General features: G+C 40.4%; 1 protein-coding gene across 1 annotated transcript in view; it reads right to left on the bottom strand.

The window, feature by feature from the left end:
• Positions 1-17,968, bottom strand: part of PKD1 (polycystin 1, transient receptor potential channel interacting) — a 126,433-nt gene extending 108,465 nt beyond the window's left edge. The window contains exon 1 of the mRNA XM_001366899.4: positions 16,979-17,968. Within this exon, the coding sequence (XP_001366936.3) occupies positions 16,979-17,265 (287 nt within the window). The 5' untranslated portion in view covers positions 17,266-17,968. The remainder of the gene's footprint in view (positions 1-16,978) is intronic.
• Positions 17,969-18,746: the final 778 nt, after the last annotated feature.

The following is an 18,746-nucleotide window of genomic DNA, read 5'->3' as shown; positions in this document are numbered from 1 at the left end:
TTTATGTTCTACTGGAGGAAACCACATGTGCATGATGTCTTTATAAAATATATTCAAAGTATTGGAGGAGGAGGGAAGAACATCAAAAGCTAAAAAGAATCAGAAAATAATTCAGATGCAGAAAAATTCTGCCCATCTCTCACCCTCAATATCCTCACCAACCCCTAAGTGCTAACCACTGCTACAAACTGGCAGATAAACCCATAAGCCTGGCACCTGCGCCCACTCGATGGCCCTACTTCAAGCCTAGCATCCCAGGAAGCAACCCTCATGGAGATTCAGCCCGGCAACAGCTTCTGCAGGTGCTGCAGTCACAGCCACTGAAGACCCAGAAAAGGAAATTCTCACCACCGCCAAGTGGTGGTGCTAAACAGTTTAACGTCAAAAACTGATAAGCTTTTTTAGTGGAAATCACTAAAGAAGAGACATTACGACCAACTTTGCTGCTGCATACTAAGGAACATGGTATCTTCCCATCTGACTTGCAGCTGAAAGCTTCTATATATGTTGTTTTCCACATGAGAATGTGAGCCCCTGTCTTTCTTTTTCATTTTTATCCCCAGTGCTTAGCAAACTGCTTTGCACATAGCAAATATTTAAGAGATTTTTTTTATTCATTTGAGGCTCAACTCAGATGTCACCTCCTCCATGAAGCCTTCCAACTTCACGTTTCTCAAATACCTCATTTGGTCTTCTCCTTTGTATTATTTCACTCTTCTTGATATTACAGTTATTTGCACATTTGTATCCTTCCTCCTAGTTCTTTCTTCCAATCCTTCTTGAAATCAAGGTTTGTACTGGAGCCATCTTTGCATCTCCATCATCTAGCAAGCACAGTGTGTTACATGAAGCATGTGCTTAATGAATGTTTGTTAAGTTGAATAACTCTGAGAGATGGAAGGTACTTTAGATATCCGTCAAGGCATATGAGCTATAAAAGCTACTTTTTTCTTTTTTTTTTACTCAGATATTTTATTTTCCCAACTACATGTAATAATAATTGCCAACATATGTTTTCTGATACTATAAGATCCGAATTGTCTTCCTCCCTTCCTTCCCTCCTCTCTCTGTGATGGTAAGCTATTTGATCTGGCTTATACATGTATTATCATGCAAAACATGCTTCCATATTGGTCATTGTTATAAAAGAATACTCATAGTCATCAAAACAGTCTGGTACTAGCTAAGAAATAGAATGGTGGATCAATGGAATTAGATTAGATACAAAATATCCAGGGGTAAAAGTCTTAGCAACCTAGCATTTGATAAACCCAAAGATCTCAGCTTTTGGGATGTTTACTATTTAACAAAAACTGCTGGGAAAACTGGAAAACAGTATGACAAAACCTAGGTATTGAGTAATACCTCACATCCTTTACCAAGAGACGGTCAAAATAGTTAAATGATTTAGATATATAGAGCAATACTATAACTAAATTAGGAAAACACAGAATAGTTTACCTGGCAGATCTTTGAAGAAGGAAAGAATTTATGACCTAACAAGAGATAGCAAGTACTATAAGATGTAAAATGAATAATTTTGATTATATTAAACTAAAACGCTTTCATACAAACAAAAACAATATAACCAATTTAAAAGGGAAACAAAAACTATATGATAAACAAATTTCTCTGATGAAGATTTAATTTCTCAAATTTATAGAGAACAAAATCAAATTGATAAGAATACAAGCCATTCCCCAATTGACAAATGTCAGAGGATAGGAACAAGCAATTTTCAGATGAAAAAAATCAAAGCTATCAATAATCATATGAAAAAAAGGTTCACAAGCCCCAGGCTAAAAAACTCTGGATTACATGATCTGAGGATCCTTTCAGCTCTATATTTCATCTATGATGATTCTATGAACATTGCCCAGAGAAAATCTGGAAACTTAAGAAAGCAATGAGATGTGTGGGTAGAGACCCAGAGAGAGAATGAGTAGTGAAGGTAACCACCCTACTCTTCTCACTTGTTTCCCAAGGAGGAGAGACAGGTAAGCCAATCAGAGGAACTAAGATGGGGAAGTATGAGAAGGCTAAAAAGTAAGGCTCCCAAACCTATATTTTTCTCTCTCTACCCTTTCTAAAACCTCTACCAAAATAAAACTGGCCTACTCACAATCCTCTCAGTTACACCTATAACCTTCCTGGTGTAATGAATGAAAGTAAAATTTTTAAATGTAATATTAATAAAATATTGTGGTAGCCATTATAAAATTTACTCTCATGTCAGGAGTCTGTGAGTAGCTCTTAACAATGTAATTTTAATAAAAATGGAGATATATGAAAAAGGGAAATGAAGGAAGGGAAAGAAAATCGCACCTAACTTGAAAAATATCTAAGCCAAAATCCCAAGCCCACCAAGCTGCCCACAAAAAAGCCCTCCAGCACTGACAGAGAGAGAGAGAGAGACAGAGAGAGAGAGACAGAGAGAGAGAGAGAGAGAGAGAGTGATAGAGAGAAAGAGAGACGGAGAGAGAGAGAGATCCCACTCCATATGCACACAAAAAATGGGGTCCAGGGTAGGACAAACTTAGGGAGTAATTTCTAACATCACAATCCCCTCTGTGATTCTATTGGGAGATGAGCATGTTGAAATCTCCCAGATCTACATGCCTAGTCTCCCCAATGAAGCATTACAAATAACCAGCTTATATCTCTTACAAAAGGTGCATACAATATTGTACTATCTAATGGGAAATTACAACAACTAGAGATATGGGAGAAATAAAAGAGAAAGAGAACAAAACTGATGATTGGTAGGTGCATTGACAAAAGGTCAATTAGGTGGCAATCTCCTTTGGCATAAAAGTTTACAATCAAAATAAATGTGTTCAACCCACCCTCAGTTCAATTCACTATATTCCAAAGTTCACTCTGGATCTCCCAATGCAGTATATGGCCCCTGCAGGCTTCCCCATAGTATTTTCTCCAAACAGTTCACTTTCTCGATTTGAGGAGTTAACAAACTTCTTTTGCTAAAATTACACCCAAACAAGAAAAAAAAATTTTAATCTTGAATTTATAACAATTATACAATCCCCCCTGAGGAGGGAGTTGACTAACACTAGAATCATCCCAGGATACATGGCTGAGTTAGGGGGCGGTATGTGGATATAAAATTCTAAGTAATCAAGACTATGCCCATAACAGGTTCTTGAATCAGGCTCCAATTAAAGTGATGTATGTCCTGCAAGCCTGTAGGATAATTGTAACTATGTATCGATTACCCATTGGCAGCCAGGACTACCGAAAATTGCCATACTATAAAAGAAAGAAAAGGAACTAGATTTTGAAGCAAAGGGGAAATATGATTCCCTTGTCTGATTTTACCTTCACTCTCAGGGAAAAGGGAGCCAAAATGGTGGCCAAACTGTGGTACTTGGGAAATCCTGCGTCTGACGTTGTCAAACAGCTGCTTCCCTGAACCTCAAAACAAGTTCTTTGTTTTGGTCCAGATTCTCATCAATCCCACTGGGATTGGTTGGTCTCCTTGACCTTGTGCTTCTCGGCACAGTACAGTGGCTCTTTTGTGATTCCTTCTTCTGAAATCAGACATAATTATTAGTCAAAGTCCCATAATATAACAATTAATGGCATGTTTCTATAGTCTAAAGTTTTTTAATATCAGCCCAGTGGTTGAGGCTAATCTGTCCTTTTGTTATTTCAAAAACTACTCTTCCAGCTTAGGGCAGAGTAAAAACTCCAAGCTCCTGAATTTAGCTATGAACAAATTGATTTAAGGAGAGTAAAAAGTGAAGAAAAATGAAAAAGATTGAGGGTATTCATTAAACCTTTGTGGTTTGCCAAATGTAATAAATAAAGAGTAAATTTTTAAATGTAATAATAATATTCCTATATCATTAATTACTATTGTCTGTCTCATTCATTTGGCAATTAATCACTTGCTGCCTTGTGACACCTATTCATTTGCCTTTTCTGGCTTGTATTGTTGTTTAGTTTTTCATAACTTATTATCTTATTTCCTTTACTAAACTGTGAATTCCCAGAAGGTAAAGGCAGCATCTGGTAGAGTTGAATCCAGAGAAGACAATTAACATCAACAATTTTCTTGACAACAAAGAAGAGCTCAAGCATCTCTGAGCTGAACACAGAGCCTCCCTCACTTTTTCTATAAAATCAGATTATGACCAAGAACAGGAAAGATAGAGTGCTCCTAGATCCCAGGAGGAGGATCAATATCAGGGGAAAAAAAGAAAAAGATAGATTTAGCCACGAGAGGAAAGGCTAAGCAGAGAAGCAAAAGGCCTTTTTAAATGATTTTTAAATTGTTTGTTTTTCTTGGATTTTTAAAAATCCCAGTTCAAAATGTAGCATCTTAGAAAAAAAAAACACTTTTAAAAAAACATTTCCCTTTTCCCCAATAAATAAATCAGTGCTGAAACCTAGAAAAATAAAGCCAGCAGCAAAAAAAAAAAAGAACCAAAAAATGGCCTGCTGATTTTCACAATTCTTGACTTAATCTGGCTGTGCTCTTCAGGTATCTCCCTCCTTTTGAAGACTAGTTCCACATCCTCCATTCTCTCCCCAGCACCTTCCACTTTTCATCCACTTCAATGAAAATGCATTTTCCAAGAGCACCAGTAATCTATTGCCTTTTCTCGACTTCTCTGTAGAATGTCCCCCAGTATATCAACCCCTCTCTCCCTGAAAACCCTTTCCTCTTGTTCCATTGATTTTTCACTTGTTCTTCCTGTTTGTGACTATAACCTACAGTTCAGTCCTTGGTTCATTGCCTTTTTTACCTGTACTTAGTGACTCTGAGAACTCATCATGCCCCTTGGTTTCAACTATTGCCTTAATGTAGACAACTCCCCAAAGGACCTTTCTACTCCAGAACCAAGCTCCAATCCCTCATCTCCAACTGCCCACGAGGGACAATAGAGCTAACTTCAGGTTTTTTTTTTCCAAGATGTACCAGGGAAGAGGGTTAGATTTGCCCCAAGGAGCAAAATGAGGAGCAATGGGCAGACCTTTCGAAGTGACATAGTTAGACGATGTTAGAATAAAAACTTCCCAACCATTACAGCTGCTGCAAAATGGAATGGGCTACCTTAAAATGAGGGTGCTCTTGATGCCTTTTAGAAAAGGGTAGGGTGAGGTACCACCGGACACCTATCAGATGAGCCAATATGACAGTAAAGAAAAGTGATAAATATTGGAGGGGATGTGGCAAAATTGAGACACTATGTACTGCTGGTGGTGTTGAGAACTAATCCAACCTTTGGGGAGGGCAATTTGGAACTATACCTAAAAACAATGTATACTCTTTGATCCAGTAATATCACTACTAGGTCTGTATCCCAGAGAGATGGGGAAAAGGGGGTTGGACCTACTTGTATAAAAATATTTATAGTAGCTGTGGTGGCAAAGAATTTGAAATTGAAGGGATGTCCCTCAGTTGGGGAATGATGGAACAAATTGTGGTATGTGATGGTGATGGAATACTATCATGCTGTAAGGAATGATGAATAAGATGTTTTCAGAAAGAGCTGGAAAGACCTACATGAACTGATGCTCATATAACTTTGAAAAATGTGTGGAAATTTGTTACTATATGTAATTTATAAAAAATAAAATATCTTTATCATTAAAAAGAGGGGAGGCAGATGTATGGCTCAGTGGATTGAGAGCCAGGCCCAGAGATGGGAGGTCCTAGGTTCAAAGCTGGCCTCAGATACTTCCCAGCTGTGTGACCTTGGACAAGTCATTTAACCCTCATTGCCTAGCCCTTACCACTCTTCTGCCTTAGAACTAATAACCAGTATGGATTCTAAGATGGAAGGTAAGGGTTTTAAAATTAATTTTTTTTATTTTAAAAAAGAGGGGTAAAAAGATAGGTGGCTATTTGAAGGGATATTAGAGAATTCTTTTTTTCAGGGGAGGGTTGGATTACATGATCACTAAGGTTCCCTTCAAATTAAATTCTGAAGTTTCCACTTCAATATCTCAACTAAAACATATGTGAAAACGAACTCATTTTCCCCATTTTCTTCCCAATCAATATTTCCAATTCCAATCAACAGCACCACTATTCTACCAACCTTTAAGCATTAGCATAGTCTCTGGCTTCTCCTTCTTTTCAATATCCTCAGTTGCATCAATCACCAAATCCTATTGATTCTCCTTCAATATGCTTCTCCTCACCCTCATTTTCTATCCACCCCAATGACACCAAGCTAATTTTGTCCTTTGTAAGGATATACATACCTAGGTATTACTCTAAATGCTTCCTGAGTCATTTTTCTGGATCCAATTCTTTCCATCTCTAGTCCCCCCCTACATTTTGCTGTTGATCAATTTTCCTAAAACATTGTTTATAATTATTATATTTAGTTATAGTTATATTTATATATATATTATATATATATAGTTATAATTACTAAAAAAAAATCACAATGGTGCACTGGTTCCTATTGGATCAAACCTAGGTTCCTCGGCTTGGCATTCAAGGCCACCATCAATTGGTCCCAACTTACCTAGGCATCTAGGGAGAAAAATGGATAGTGTGCAGGACTTGTAATCAAAAAGATCTAAGTTAAAATCTGCCTTAGATATTTACAAACTATGTGACCTTGTATTTTTTTATATCTCTGAGCCTCAGTTTCCTCATCTGTAAAATGGAGATAATAATAATAGCATCCAGGTTCTTTTGAGGATTAAATGAGATAATATTTATACAGAGCTATCTACATGCTAGCTATAGTACTAATCAGCCTTCTCTTTCACTGCTTGCCACCTTCCTGCCAAGACAATTTCTTTTCAAGAAATATGGATGCTGGCCTAATTTCTACATTTGCCTTTTGTTTTAATTATTCTATCTCTTCTGCAAGGAAGTGAATTCTTATCTCCTCTCTATGTATCCAAAGTGTTCCCACTCTTTAAAAGGCTACTGCTTCTACAAAGTCCTTCCTTGGCCAGCACAGGATGCACAGATGTCTTTCTCTGAACTCTCACAGCACATGGATCCTAATTCAGCAGATGCTAGAAAACTTAATATTGCTTTTTTATTTGTTTCATGAATTTCTGTTTTATCTCCTTGACCAATTACTTAGCTCTTTTAAAGTAAAGATCATGTTTTCTATTTCTTTTTAAGATCATAGATCAGGTGGTGGGAGGTACCTTAGAGGACCATCTGTCCAGCCTTTCCTTCTCACCTCCATCCCCCAGCCATGTTAAAAATGAAGATATAAAGACTTAGAGAGATTAAGAGATTTGGCAAAGGACAAAAATATAAGGGAAAGAGCTAAAATTTGAACCTTGATCTTCTATTTGTGAATTCATTTCTCATTTGTTCCACAGTACCAAGGAGGAATTCAATGAATACCTGTTGACTTGAGCCAGATTCCTCAAACTGGTCTTGAGGGGACCTGCAGATGGATGTAATCTGGCTCTTAAAAGCCTATTCCATATGCATAGGCCACACTTTGGATTTAATTAAAACAAGGCTAAGTTAATAAAAGCATATAATCAGGGAAATGGGCTCTTAATTGAACAAATTCTTCTTCTTCACAACAGAATCATAAACCAATCTAAAAATTAAAACATTTGTTAATGGTTCTTTCTCTGCTGCAGAATTTGGTAAGAGATCTGTCTTTAGTTCTGTTAGATATACTTAGATTGATTGATATGTGGGGTGGAATATTCACAATCTCAGAGCCAGGTTGATGGAGACAAGCTGGGGTACATTCATTCTTAAATACAAGGAACCTTGGTTATCTCGTAAATTTCTCAGGGTTTTGATACATCTAAAAGAAAGGCAAATATCCAATCCAATCCAACTAACATTGATTAAACATTTGTTAGGTGCAAGGCACTGGACTAGGTGCCATAAATATAAAGTTAAAATAAAAAACAAAATTATTTAAAAAATTTTTTAACTTCACAAAATTATAAACCTCTAAAATTCCTTCCCTAGTCTACAAAAAAAAAGTTTTTTCCATACTCCTTTCCTCCCTCAGTTTTATCTCCTTCTCATCTAAACCAATTCCACCAAATCTCATCAGAGATACTAAACTCTTTTCTCTGAATCAGCCATCATATAGTCCCAAATGCTCCCAGATGCCAAGACATGAGACAGTTCCAGGGACCTTTGGTGATGATTTGATGAATTGATGTAAGTGTATCAGAGAAGGATAGCTGGAAAGAGTTACCCTCATTCACTGCCCATATCTACAAACATGGAAGCCAAAAGCCACTGGACATAAAGTGAGATAGAAAGGTCCATGAAAGAAAAGGCAACCAGAAGCTGGCAAGTGATCAAGATCTCCTAGGAATCTCTGGACAAGAGAAATCATACCAAATAGATCTGGTCTTTTTTCTAAATGAATATCTGAAAAGAAGTGTTTCCCAAATCAATGCTGGTGTATCATATACCACAGGGGAAAAAAAATCTCAACTGCATATACTCATGTGTACTTACAATTAAAGCCATAAGTAGAGAGGGGAGACCAGGGCTTCATCCTAAGTGCCAACCCAGCAAGGGCACATTTAATCCCCTTGCTTTATGCCTCATGACAAAGTTTATCAATCAGCCACCTCTCAGGGTTAGGGTGGAAGGTGAGCCATAGGAGAGAAAGAAGAAGAGGAGAGGAAAAGAGATCAGGATTATGAACCAGCTGAGGAATGAGAAAGGGGATAAGAGGCCATCCCTCTTTCTGGCAAGTCTGTATTTATGATCAGCGTCCTCTGTGCACTAATGCTCCCTACCCTGTCTTTTGAGCAAATCTCAGTTCCCCAGCTTTCCCAAATGTTATTGTGCCAGCTCTCCCTCGCTCTCCCCCCAAAAATTGGTTTTGCCCCAGGTGAAAAAATTTCCAGTTGTGTGAACATTGCACATGTAGTATAGAAAGCTCTAATTTAAGCACATCCATTAACATTCTCTCTCAGGTATTTTTAGTTCTAATGAAGCACACAGAATTGGTATATACCAAATAAAGCATCCCTCTCCCTAGCTTTTCTTTTTAGACAAAGCATTCTTAAGGCAACTAATACTTCTATTATCTACAATAATAGAAGGGAACTGGGAACCAGATACTCCAGAATAGCAAAGAACCAATTTCTACTTGGTTATAATCAATGATTGAATCAATGAAGTATTTGAGAATCCTGTGGTATATCCAATTCTAAGCAGAAAACAATTAACAAATAGCCAGTCTTTGAATAGGAGGAGAGTGGACTTGTCTTTCTTTGGAAATTTTTGCAGTTCTTTTAATGACCCAAAGCTTCTCTACAAAACAAGGGTCTATCTTTGTAATAGCAAAATCTGCTGAGGAAATATGACTGTGAGTCATGGAATACCAAAGTTTCTGAAGAAGTTGAGGATCACACAAGGGCAAGAAGAGACACATGGTGGGTAAAATCAAGCTGCAACCAATTAGAAAAGAGGGATTACACGGGAGAATGGGCATAAAGAATGTCATCCAAGAAACATGGTAGGTCTGAGGGAATGGGCCATTCCTGCTGTAAAAGCAAAGGACAGCCTACAAACAAATCAAGTAGTCTCTTTTGGTACTCCTACCATGTTTAAAGAACTAGAAGAAAGTCCCCAGCATGTTGGATGGACTCTCTGTGGTAGGTTTATGAAAGGACATGGACAAAAGTCAGACAGAAGAGGCAGGCATGAATATAGTAGATAGATTGTGGTCTTGGGAAGGAACACTTACATTAATAAGACCACTGATCCAATGATATATAAGATAATAGAAAATTAAGGAATAAATTGTGTATAGTACAGAATATAAGAACTTTAAATAAGAGTTCCAGGGAGGAAAAAAATCATCATAGTTCCTGAGGATATCATGAAAGAGGGGACTTGAACTAGAGCTTGAAGGAAGGGTAGAATCTAGATAGATAGATGGAGAGGGGAAAGAGCTTATTAAATAAGGGGAACAATGTAAGCAAACCCAGAAGAAAAGTATAATTTTAATAATAGCAATGTGGCTACTTTTAGGGACTATGGATCCTCTTATTTATGTTTAACTTAAGCCAATATTAAAATTAATCATCTGAGGAAACTATAGCAGAAATGAACCAAGCCAACTGTGATATATGAATGAGATTGAATATCATAAAAAATAAGGAATTCAGGAAAACATGAGATGATTCATATAAATTGCTGCAGAGTGAAGAAAACAAAACAAGGAGCATCATATTATTCACAATGATAGAAATGAAAACAATACTAAAATGCAGCAGAACACAAATTAAGAAAGTACCATGATCAATAATGGTGCTCATTTAACTAATATTAGAACACACATCTTCCTCTCAGAGAGACAGTAGATCACAGGTAAAGAATGCTAGGTACTCTATCAGTTTGGGCCAGTTTTGCTGAACTGTTTTGTTTTTTCATTTATAAAGAAAGAGTACAGGACATTGTTAGTGGAGTTGTAAACTGATCCAACCATTCTGGAGGGTAAGAGGAATGGTAAGGGCTAGGAAATAAGGGTTAAGTGACTTGCCCAGGGTCACACAGCTAGGAAATGTCTGAAGACACATGTAAGGCCAGGATCTTCTGTCTCTAAGCCTGGCTCTCTATCCACTGTACCACCCAGCTGGTCCTCTGGGTTTTGGTTTTACATGAGTATTCTCTTACAACAATGATCAATATGGAAGTATAATTTGCATGATAACATGCATATAATCCAGATCAAATAGTTTACCTTCTCTGGGAAGGGAGAGGGAAGAGAAGGAGAAAGAAAATTCCAATGTTATAATTTCAGAAAATGTATGTTGAAAATTGTTGTTACATGTAATTGAGAAAATAAAATATCTTTCAAAAAAATAAGGGAGAGTATAAGGGAGAGGATTATAAGGATACAGCATGAAAGTAAAAAATGCATTTGCAAAACTTTTTTTAAAAAAACCAAATGAATGTTTATTTGGGTATATATTTTGTGGTTTTGGTTTCACAGTATTATTCACTTACAAAAATGAATAATATGGAAATATGTTTTGCATGATAATACATGTATAACTCAGCTTGAATTTCTTGTCAGCTCCAGGAAGGGGTTGGGAAGAAGAGAGGGAGACAATATAGATCATATAACTTGGAAAAACTTATAGAAATCTGTCATAAAAATGTTTTTAATCTAAAAAATCCCCAAACAAATGAATTAGCATTCCTCAGGCAAAAAGGCTATTCAGGACAAAAAATTGCATCACTAATACACAAAGTGGATAGGTCAGGCCCCGTTAATTGAGGGCTGTCTGTATTCACACTAAAACATTAAGTCAGTACTAATTGGCACTAGCCAGTACTCCTATCTAAGACAGGAGAGAAGGGTGATTCTGACAGGCTTAGTCAGTTTACACTAGGATAGTGTATATACACTGTCAGATAAATGTGGGTGACAATATTTCATGTCCACCAGATCTTCCTAACTCTAGTAAAAAAAATTCTTGCATTTCTCTTATAGGTCAGATTTGGAAATGTACTAAATGCTTCAATTAATACTTTGGTACTTATGAGACCTTTCGATCTTTGACCTCCATGGAATACATGCCAACAGTGGGATATCTGATTCAATGGGTATGTTCATTTCAGTCTTTTTTTGTTCAAAGCATAATTCCAAATTGTGTGGGACTAATGATTGTTTAGTTACTCTCCAAATGATGGGTTAATGAATAGCTCCACTAACAATATATCAGTATGCCTGCCATCTCATTCCCCTTAGACATGATTTCCATCCTTTATCATCATTGCCAATTTGTATCAACCCCTTCAGTTTATGGAGGAGGAAACTTATGGCCATTATCATTCAGTTCAGATAAGTGGTAGTGAGGATTAAAACATAGATTTTCTGACTCCAAATACAGAATTTTTTGCCACCCATACCAGAATGCCTCATAACACTAAACACAATTCCATTTTTTTATGGATCAAAGTTTCCAGCCCTTCAGAATATTTAGTCTTGGATCTCACTAGAAGGCAGAGAGGACCTGCCTAGGAATTTGATGATTAGGTATCTCCTGATCCACTCACTTACATGATGCTGGACAATGGAAACACTTCCTACCATCCTCATGATGGATGCCACAGCTATCTTCACAATCCCTATACAAGAATGATTCTAGATGTAAAGATTCAAAGCAGGGATCAACCTTGGGACAGGTAGACAGGTCAACCTAGAATCCTAGAATTTGACATTGGGAAACACTCTACTTTCTAATTTTCAATTTTTATAAAGACACTTAATCTTATGAGGGCATCTAAGGACTACAAGGAAGGTAACTTGATCATGATGCTAACTCAGGCCTTGATTCATTCCACCTCCCTCAGTCTCTCCTCTCCTCTGATTGGATAGGTGGATGGGGAAGTTCCAAACTCCTTCCAATGCCTTCCTTTATAGCAGGCAGAAACTAGACCCTCAGCTCACTCCACTTTGTATCTGCTGCTCTTCCTGGTTTCAACTCCACAAAATAATATGATGGACTTACTTTCCTATCTCCTTTTGTGTGTTGTTCTCCCTCACCCCTTTAGATTGTAAATTTCTTTAGAGCAGAGACTGTCTTTATTTTTTTAACTTGTATCCCCAGTGCTCAGCACACTACCTGACACATAGTAGGTACTTAATAAACATTGACTGGATTGGAAAAGCCTCCTCCTTCTACTCTTAGCCTCCAACAATACCAGTTCTGCCCTCAGGGCTTCCTTGTTTAAAAGAAAAGTTCATATTTGCTAGCACTTTAATTTTTGCAAAGTATTTTTTTTTCACAACCATAGGAGATAGGGATTGCAAATATTATTAACTGAGTCCTACAGATGAGGGGACTACAGATCATAAAAACCAATATTTGGATTAAGTAAATGCTGATTATCAATTTAATTCAATTCAATAAAGATGTATTAAGTATCTGATATGTGTAAGGCTCTAAGTGGTAGGAGTTGGGGATACAAAAACAAAAATGAAAGTCTCTGCTCTTGAGGGGCTTATCATCTACTAGAGAGATGCAACATATACCCCAGTAAAGGAAAATTATATGCATAATTTTAAGAAGGAAAGAATGCTAATTATTTGAGGGGAAGCAGAAATGACCTCAAGCATGAAGTGCCACTTGAGATGTGCTTTGAAAAGCTGAGGCACAACTTGAAACTAAAGGGGTACCCCTCATTTGGGAATGGCTAAATAAGTTATGGTATGTTAATATTTTGGAACACTATTGTATCATGAGAAATTATGAAAGATATTTTCAGAAAACCTGCGAAGACTTGTATAAACTAATGAAGAGTGAAGTGAGCAGAACCACAAATATTTATACAATAACAACACTGTAAAGATAATTTTGAAAGATGTGAGAACTATGATCAATTGCCATGATTCCAAGAGACTGATTGATGTTAGAGCATGCCACTCCTTGTAAGAGTATTGGTGGACTCAAGATGCAGAATAGAACTTTTTTTTTGGACACTGTCAACATGGGATTTTCTTTTGCTTGACTATGCAACTTATTTTTCTTTTCCTTTTTTCCAATGCAGAGAGAACAGGGAGGGAAAGAAAATAAATTAACTGAAAAAATAATTGAGACAGAACAGGGGAAATGAATTTTCCTCAATTATATAGCTAGTAGTGTCAGAAGTGAAAATTAAACCTTCATAGAGAAACATATCCACGGGACAGCTGGGTGGCTCAGTGGATTGAGAGCCAGGCCCAGAGACGGGAGGTCCTAGATTCAAATCTAGCCTCACTTCCCAGCTGTGTGACCCTGTACAAGCCACTTAATAATCCCCATTGCCTAGACCTTACCACTCTTCTGCTTTAGAACCAATATCCATTATTGATTCTAAGACGGAAGGTAAAGGTTTAAAAAAAAAAAAAGAAACCTATCCAAAGGAATCAAATTGAAATTTCCTATCTGGATTTCCAAGGCTCAGCAGAGAATGGATGGTTATTCTCCTTTCCCTCCGTACCTCATCCCCCCCAAAATGAAGAAATAGTCACTCAGTGCCCACTTTGTATAAATTTTCTCCCTTCACATCCTTCATTTTAATGCTATGGAAGATACAATGAAGAATAAGATACATTAATTATATCAGAGGGTAATAACAATTCAAAGCAACAATGTTTTTAATACATGTAATATTTCTAGGAGTCCATGCCAAATAGTGGTCAAGAAAGGAAGAACTGTTTGCTCTAGGTCTTGAGGGATAGGTGGGATTTGGCTCTTACTTTCCTTCCCACTGTCCCCAAAGTGAAAGTATTTTCCTTGATGCAAACAATTCGGTTATTCGAATTTGGCTTATTCACAACAATGTAGAGTCTCCAGGTCACCTTCCATCCCCCAGCATACTTCTGGGTCCCCTGATACTATGATCATTTGTGCTCAAAACTTTTAAGTTCATTTTAAACACTACACTAAAATGTTTCACTAATGTACATCTACTCCAAAATATTCAATTTTTTCCAAATCCAAAAATGATTTTTTTGCATTATCTGTCTCAGTGTTCTCTATCACTACTGGTATTTGTATTCAGAGGTCCTAAATTCAAATGATAGTTCTGCAACTTACCAAATTTCTGACTCTGCAAGTTAACCTCTTCACCTCAGTTTCCTCATTTCTTTTTTTTTTTTTTTTTTTTTTTTTTTTTTTTTTTTTAACCCTTACCTTCCGTCTTGGAGTCAATACTGTGTATTGGCTCCAAGGCAGAAGAGTGGTAAGGGTAGGCAATGGGGGTCAAGTGACTTGCCCAGGGTCACACAGCTGGGAAGTGTCTGAGGTCAGATTTGAACCTAGGACCTCCCGTCTCTAGGGCTAGCTCTCAATTCACTGAGCTACCCAGCTGCCCCCTAGTTTCCTCATTTCTAAAATAAAGGGATTAGCCTAGAGCAGGGTCACACTCAGATCCCTGTAGGCCACATACTGATTTAGAACATCATAACTTAACATTATCTATATTGGGTTTTTTAAATTTTTGTTAAACATTTCCTAGTTACAGTTTCATCTGATTCACGCAGAATTTGAAGGGGCCATCTATATGCAGCCTGAGGACCTGAATTTGACATCTCCTTTTCAGCTCCAAGTACAAGATGCTGTAGACAATAATGGAGAAGTGAGGTACGCAGATATTTTTCCCTCTTGGTCTCCTTTTCAGGTAAATGTCCAATTATTTCCTCCTAAGCATTGTTATAGTGGTCTGTCTTTTTATTTTTTAACTTATACATGAGTTTTACTCAACATTGTAATTCATAAGCAATCAACTCAATTTGATAAGCAAATAATCTGTATATGATAACTATTACATAGTACATAATAACATAATAAAAGATATAACAAGTAGTGATAAGCCTGCCACTCTCCTAGAACCCAGTGCCCATCAGGCATAAGACTGATTTACTTAGGTATTCTAGGAAATCTACAATTTGAGTTTGAGCTCAAACAGGCAGAGTAATGTAACAAAGAGCACTCCAGGATATTGGATTCATATCTCTAGAGGTCTGGTGGTCATCAGGCACCGGTGCTGAATCCTAGGGGAATGTTAGACCTAGAACTCACAATATAAGGAATGTACCAGGGATCTGAGTGGACAGTTTGCATTCCTAAGTGATTGGATGTGAACAGTAAAACAACCATCCTGACTTGGAAAATAGGGAAGGTGGTAGGAATCAGACACTTGTTCAGGAAAAGCAAGTCAACAAAAATTAAAACTGAGCCCCTTGAAACACCTCCTAATTTGTGAAAAGGCAGTTCTCTGCAATTCTAGACAACATCAAATTGGCCTGCCTGGGGCCTCTTCTCTCCTCCTTGTGGGTTTCCTTCTTTACCACAATGAAGTTCTAACTTTAGATGAAAACTGTGGTTCTAGGTTTTCCTTGTTCACTCTCAACATGCATCATTTTTTTGTGGACACATTCGGTCTGCCCTACTCCCTGTCTAGGAGAAAAGTAATAATAACAATCTCACTTTCAGAGAGTGAACTTTTAGAAAACAGCTGGGACAAAAGGTCCTAAAGGATTTTTGTGGGGCTCTGACCACTTTAGCTTCAGTGCAAGCCCAAATGCTACTCAGATTCATGATAATGTCTTTGCCATCCCAGGGCCCCAAACATACAGATACTCCCCAAACACACACACACACACACACACACCCCTCTAGCAAAATTCCACACAGACAAAAAAAAAAACCATGCTAAATCCCACACATTTCTAGGCAGACCAAGTAAAGGACAACCAAGCCATGTAAGGGAGGGAGACAGACATGTCCCTTCTGCTGTCAAACAGTGTGTGCGGTTCTATTTGGGATTGTATCTAGGTCTCTGGGAGAGTTGTGACAACAGGTGAGTGTGCATGGAGACGAAACACGGACCAAGCACAGACCCAGAGTTCAAGCCTGCTGCTTAGAGATGATCAGGCCTTACCCACAATTTTTTCTGTCCCTCCCCCACCCCCTTGCTTTCTTCCAGGCCCAAAGCCATGGCAACAGCGCTGCCAGTGTCTCCAGCCAAAGACCAGTTGGCAAAGAACTGGGAAAAGTGCCGTGAAAAAAGGGAAAAGAAGGCCCCCTTGCCCTTGGGCCAAGTGGTGCAGAGATGGTCCCCAGTACCCAGATCCCCACTCTGCATGCTCTTCCAAGATTGCTCAGGTTTTCACAAGGGTCTGTGCCCCCAAAGATAAAGGTGTCAGGATGGCAATGGGCAGACGTTCCTATCTCCAAGTCAACTGCCTCAGCAGAAACACTGTAACCTCCCGCTGAAACACAGTAACCTGTCCCAGGACGACCACTATGTGTCACCCAGGAAGGGTGCCCCACCTCCACGTGAATCCAGAGATCGGGGACGCGCCACTTCCCTCCTGGACACCCACAACCCTGGCAGCGCTGGGGAGGGAGGAAGGTTGAGTGTGGGGAGGGGGTCTGCAGGAGCTCAGGGTCAGTAGGGAAGTGGAGGAGAGGCTGGGCAAGGGGCCGAGGAGCGTACGGGAGCTGGAGCAGGAGCGGGCGGGGAGCGGTTACTCACAGCGAAGTCACGTCGGGCGGGATGGGCAGCTCGGGCCCAAGCCCTCGCAAACCGCGGCCAGAACAGTTGACGCTGCAGGCACCGCCGGGCCCCGGTGTGCAGTTGCAATCGAGTCCGCAGGGTTGGCAGCCCGGGTCTGGGGCGGCAGAGAGGCCCCCGATGCAAAGACCCAGGCAAAGGCAAAAAGCGAATCGGGCGGGGGCGGGCGCGGGAGCAGGGGGCGGCCGGGGCCCGCCATGACCGTGCGGGGAGGGGGCTGCGAGCGGCGGCCCCTGTCCCCGCGGCATCGCTCAGTGCACCCTGCGCATGGCCCCGGCCTGGCCCGGCCCGGCCCAGCCCGGCGGCCGCCGCCCCGCAGCCGCAGCAGCAGCCGCGGCCGGAGCCAGAGCCGGAGCCGGAGCCAGAGCCAGGCCCGGCCGGAGCGCTCACGCCGGGCAGCCGGGTTGCATGGGCGCGCGAAGGCCTGGGGCCGGGCGGCTGGGAGAGCGGATTGGACGGACGGACGGGAGGCGGCAGTGGCTGCAGGGACAGCGGCGGCGGGCTCGCGACCTTTCCCTTCACGGCTCGGCTCCCGCTGTCGCCTGGGCCAGGCCGCTCTCGCTGTCCGTCCCCGGCCGCTAGCTGTGCAGTGCCGGGCCGGGGTCGCTAGGGCTCCTCCCTGAGCCGGGCCCGGAGGAGGGGACCTAGCCAAGCCTCCGCCTCCTGCCGCCGCGGCAGCCGCCGCCGCCGCCTCCGCCTCTCGGGCCAGAGTCGGCTCCGCGCCCGGCCGGGCCCACCCTCGCAGCCTAGGCTGAGCACGCAGTCCAGTCCGGGGTCTCAGGCCCGAGCCCTCCCTGCTTCCTGAACTTCCAGGGTGGGAAGAAAGTAGCTTGTTGGCTTTAGCACCCCGTCTCTTCTATGGGCCTGTGCTCAAGAATCTTCCCAAACTATCCCAGTCCCCGAGAAGGGGAAACCTAGGGTGACTGCGTCCTCCTTCCTGGGCCAAAGGGATGCAGCCCTACCTGGAATGGGGCCCTAGTACTCCAAGGGCAGGGATTGGCCAGAGGGCCCCCTCCTACCCAGACCAAGCAAAGGTGTCTCTAAGTACAACTGCCTCTGGGCACCCTCACCACGCCTTCCCTCCGTTTCCCCTGGACCCCAAATAAAATCCAAAGCTCCTCTCCAAAAACCTAAAAACCCTTTCTGCCCTTTTGTATGCACAGAGTTCGAATTCTCTCCTTACATTCCTTAATTCAACCAACACATTGCGCCAGGGGCCAGGATATGCAGACAAATTGCAAAATAGCCTTTGCCTTCAAGAAGTTGAAGAAACATTTATTTGAGTATATTGACTGTACTTAGCCCTTCAGCAAGTCATGTCTTGGAGACAACTTGGTCCTGAGACTCGAGCTTCAGAAGAAGTGGGTTCAAATCCTGACTTAGCCACCCACTACGCGAGTGGCTTTAGGCTAGTCATGGATCTTCTGTGAGTTTCAGTTACCTCATCCATAAAAATAGGGGTGGACCCCATGACCTTTGAATTTGTGAGCCCACCAACATAAAGCCCAGGTCCTGAAGAATTTGCAGTCTTACTGGAGAATCAGAAACAAACACGTTGGAAATATTTAAATAGCACCACTGTAATAATGAAAACTGGTATTTATTTATAGTATCTTCAGAGCTTGCAGCAGGCTTACTATATACATTCTCATTTGAGCCTCAGAGCAGCCCTCTGAGTCAGGTCCTGATGAATTGCCAGACAATAGTGTTTAGAGAGTTCAAAAAAGGG

This window comes from Monodelphis domestica, chromosome 7 (assembly GCF_027887165.1).
Source record: "Monodelphis domestica isolate mMonDom1 chromosome 7, mMonDom1.pri, whole genome shotgun sequence".
Classification (NCBI taxonomy): domain Eukaryota; kingdom Metazoa; phylum Chordata; class Mammalia; order Didelphimorphia; family Didelphidae; genus Monodelphis; species Monodelphis domestica.
The sequence above is the reverse complement of the archived record's forward strand: the minus strand, read 5'-3'. Positions and strand labels throughout refer to the sequence as shown.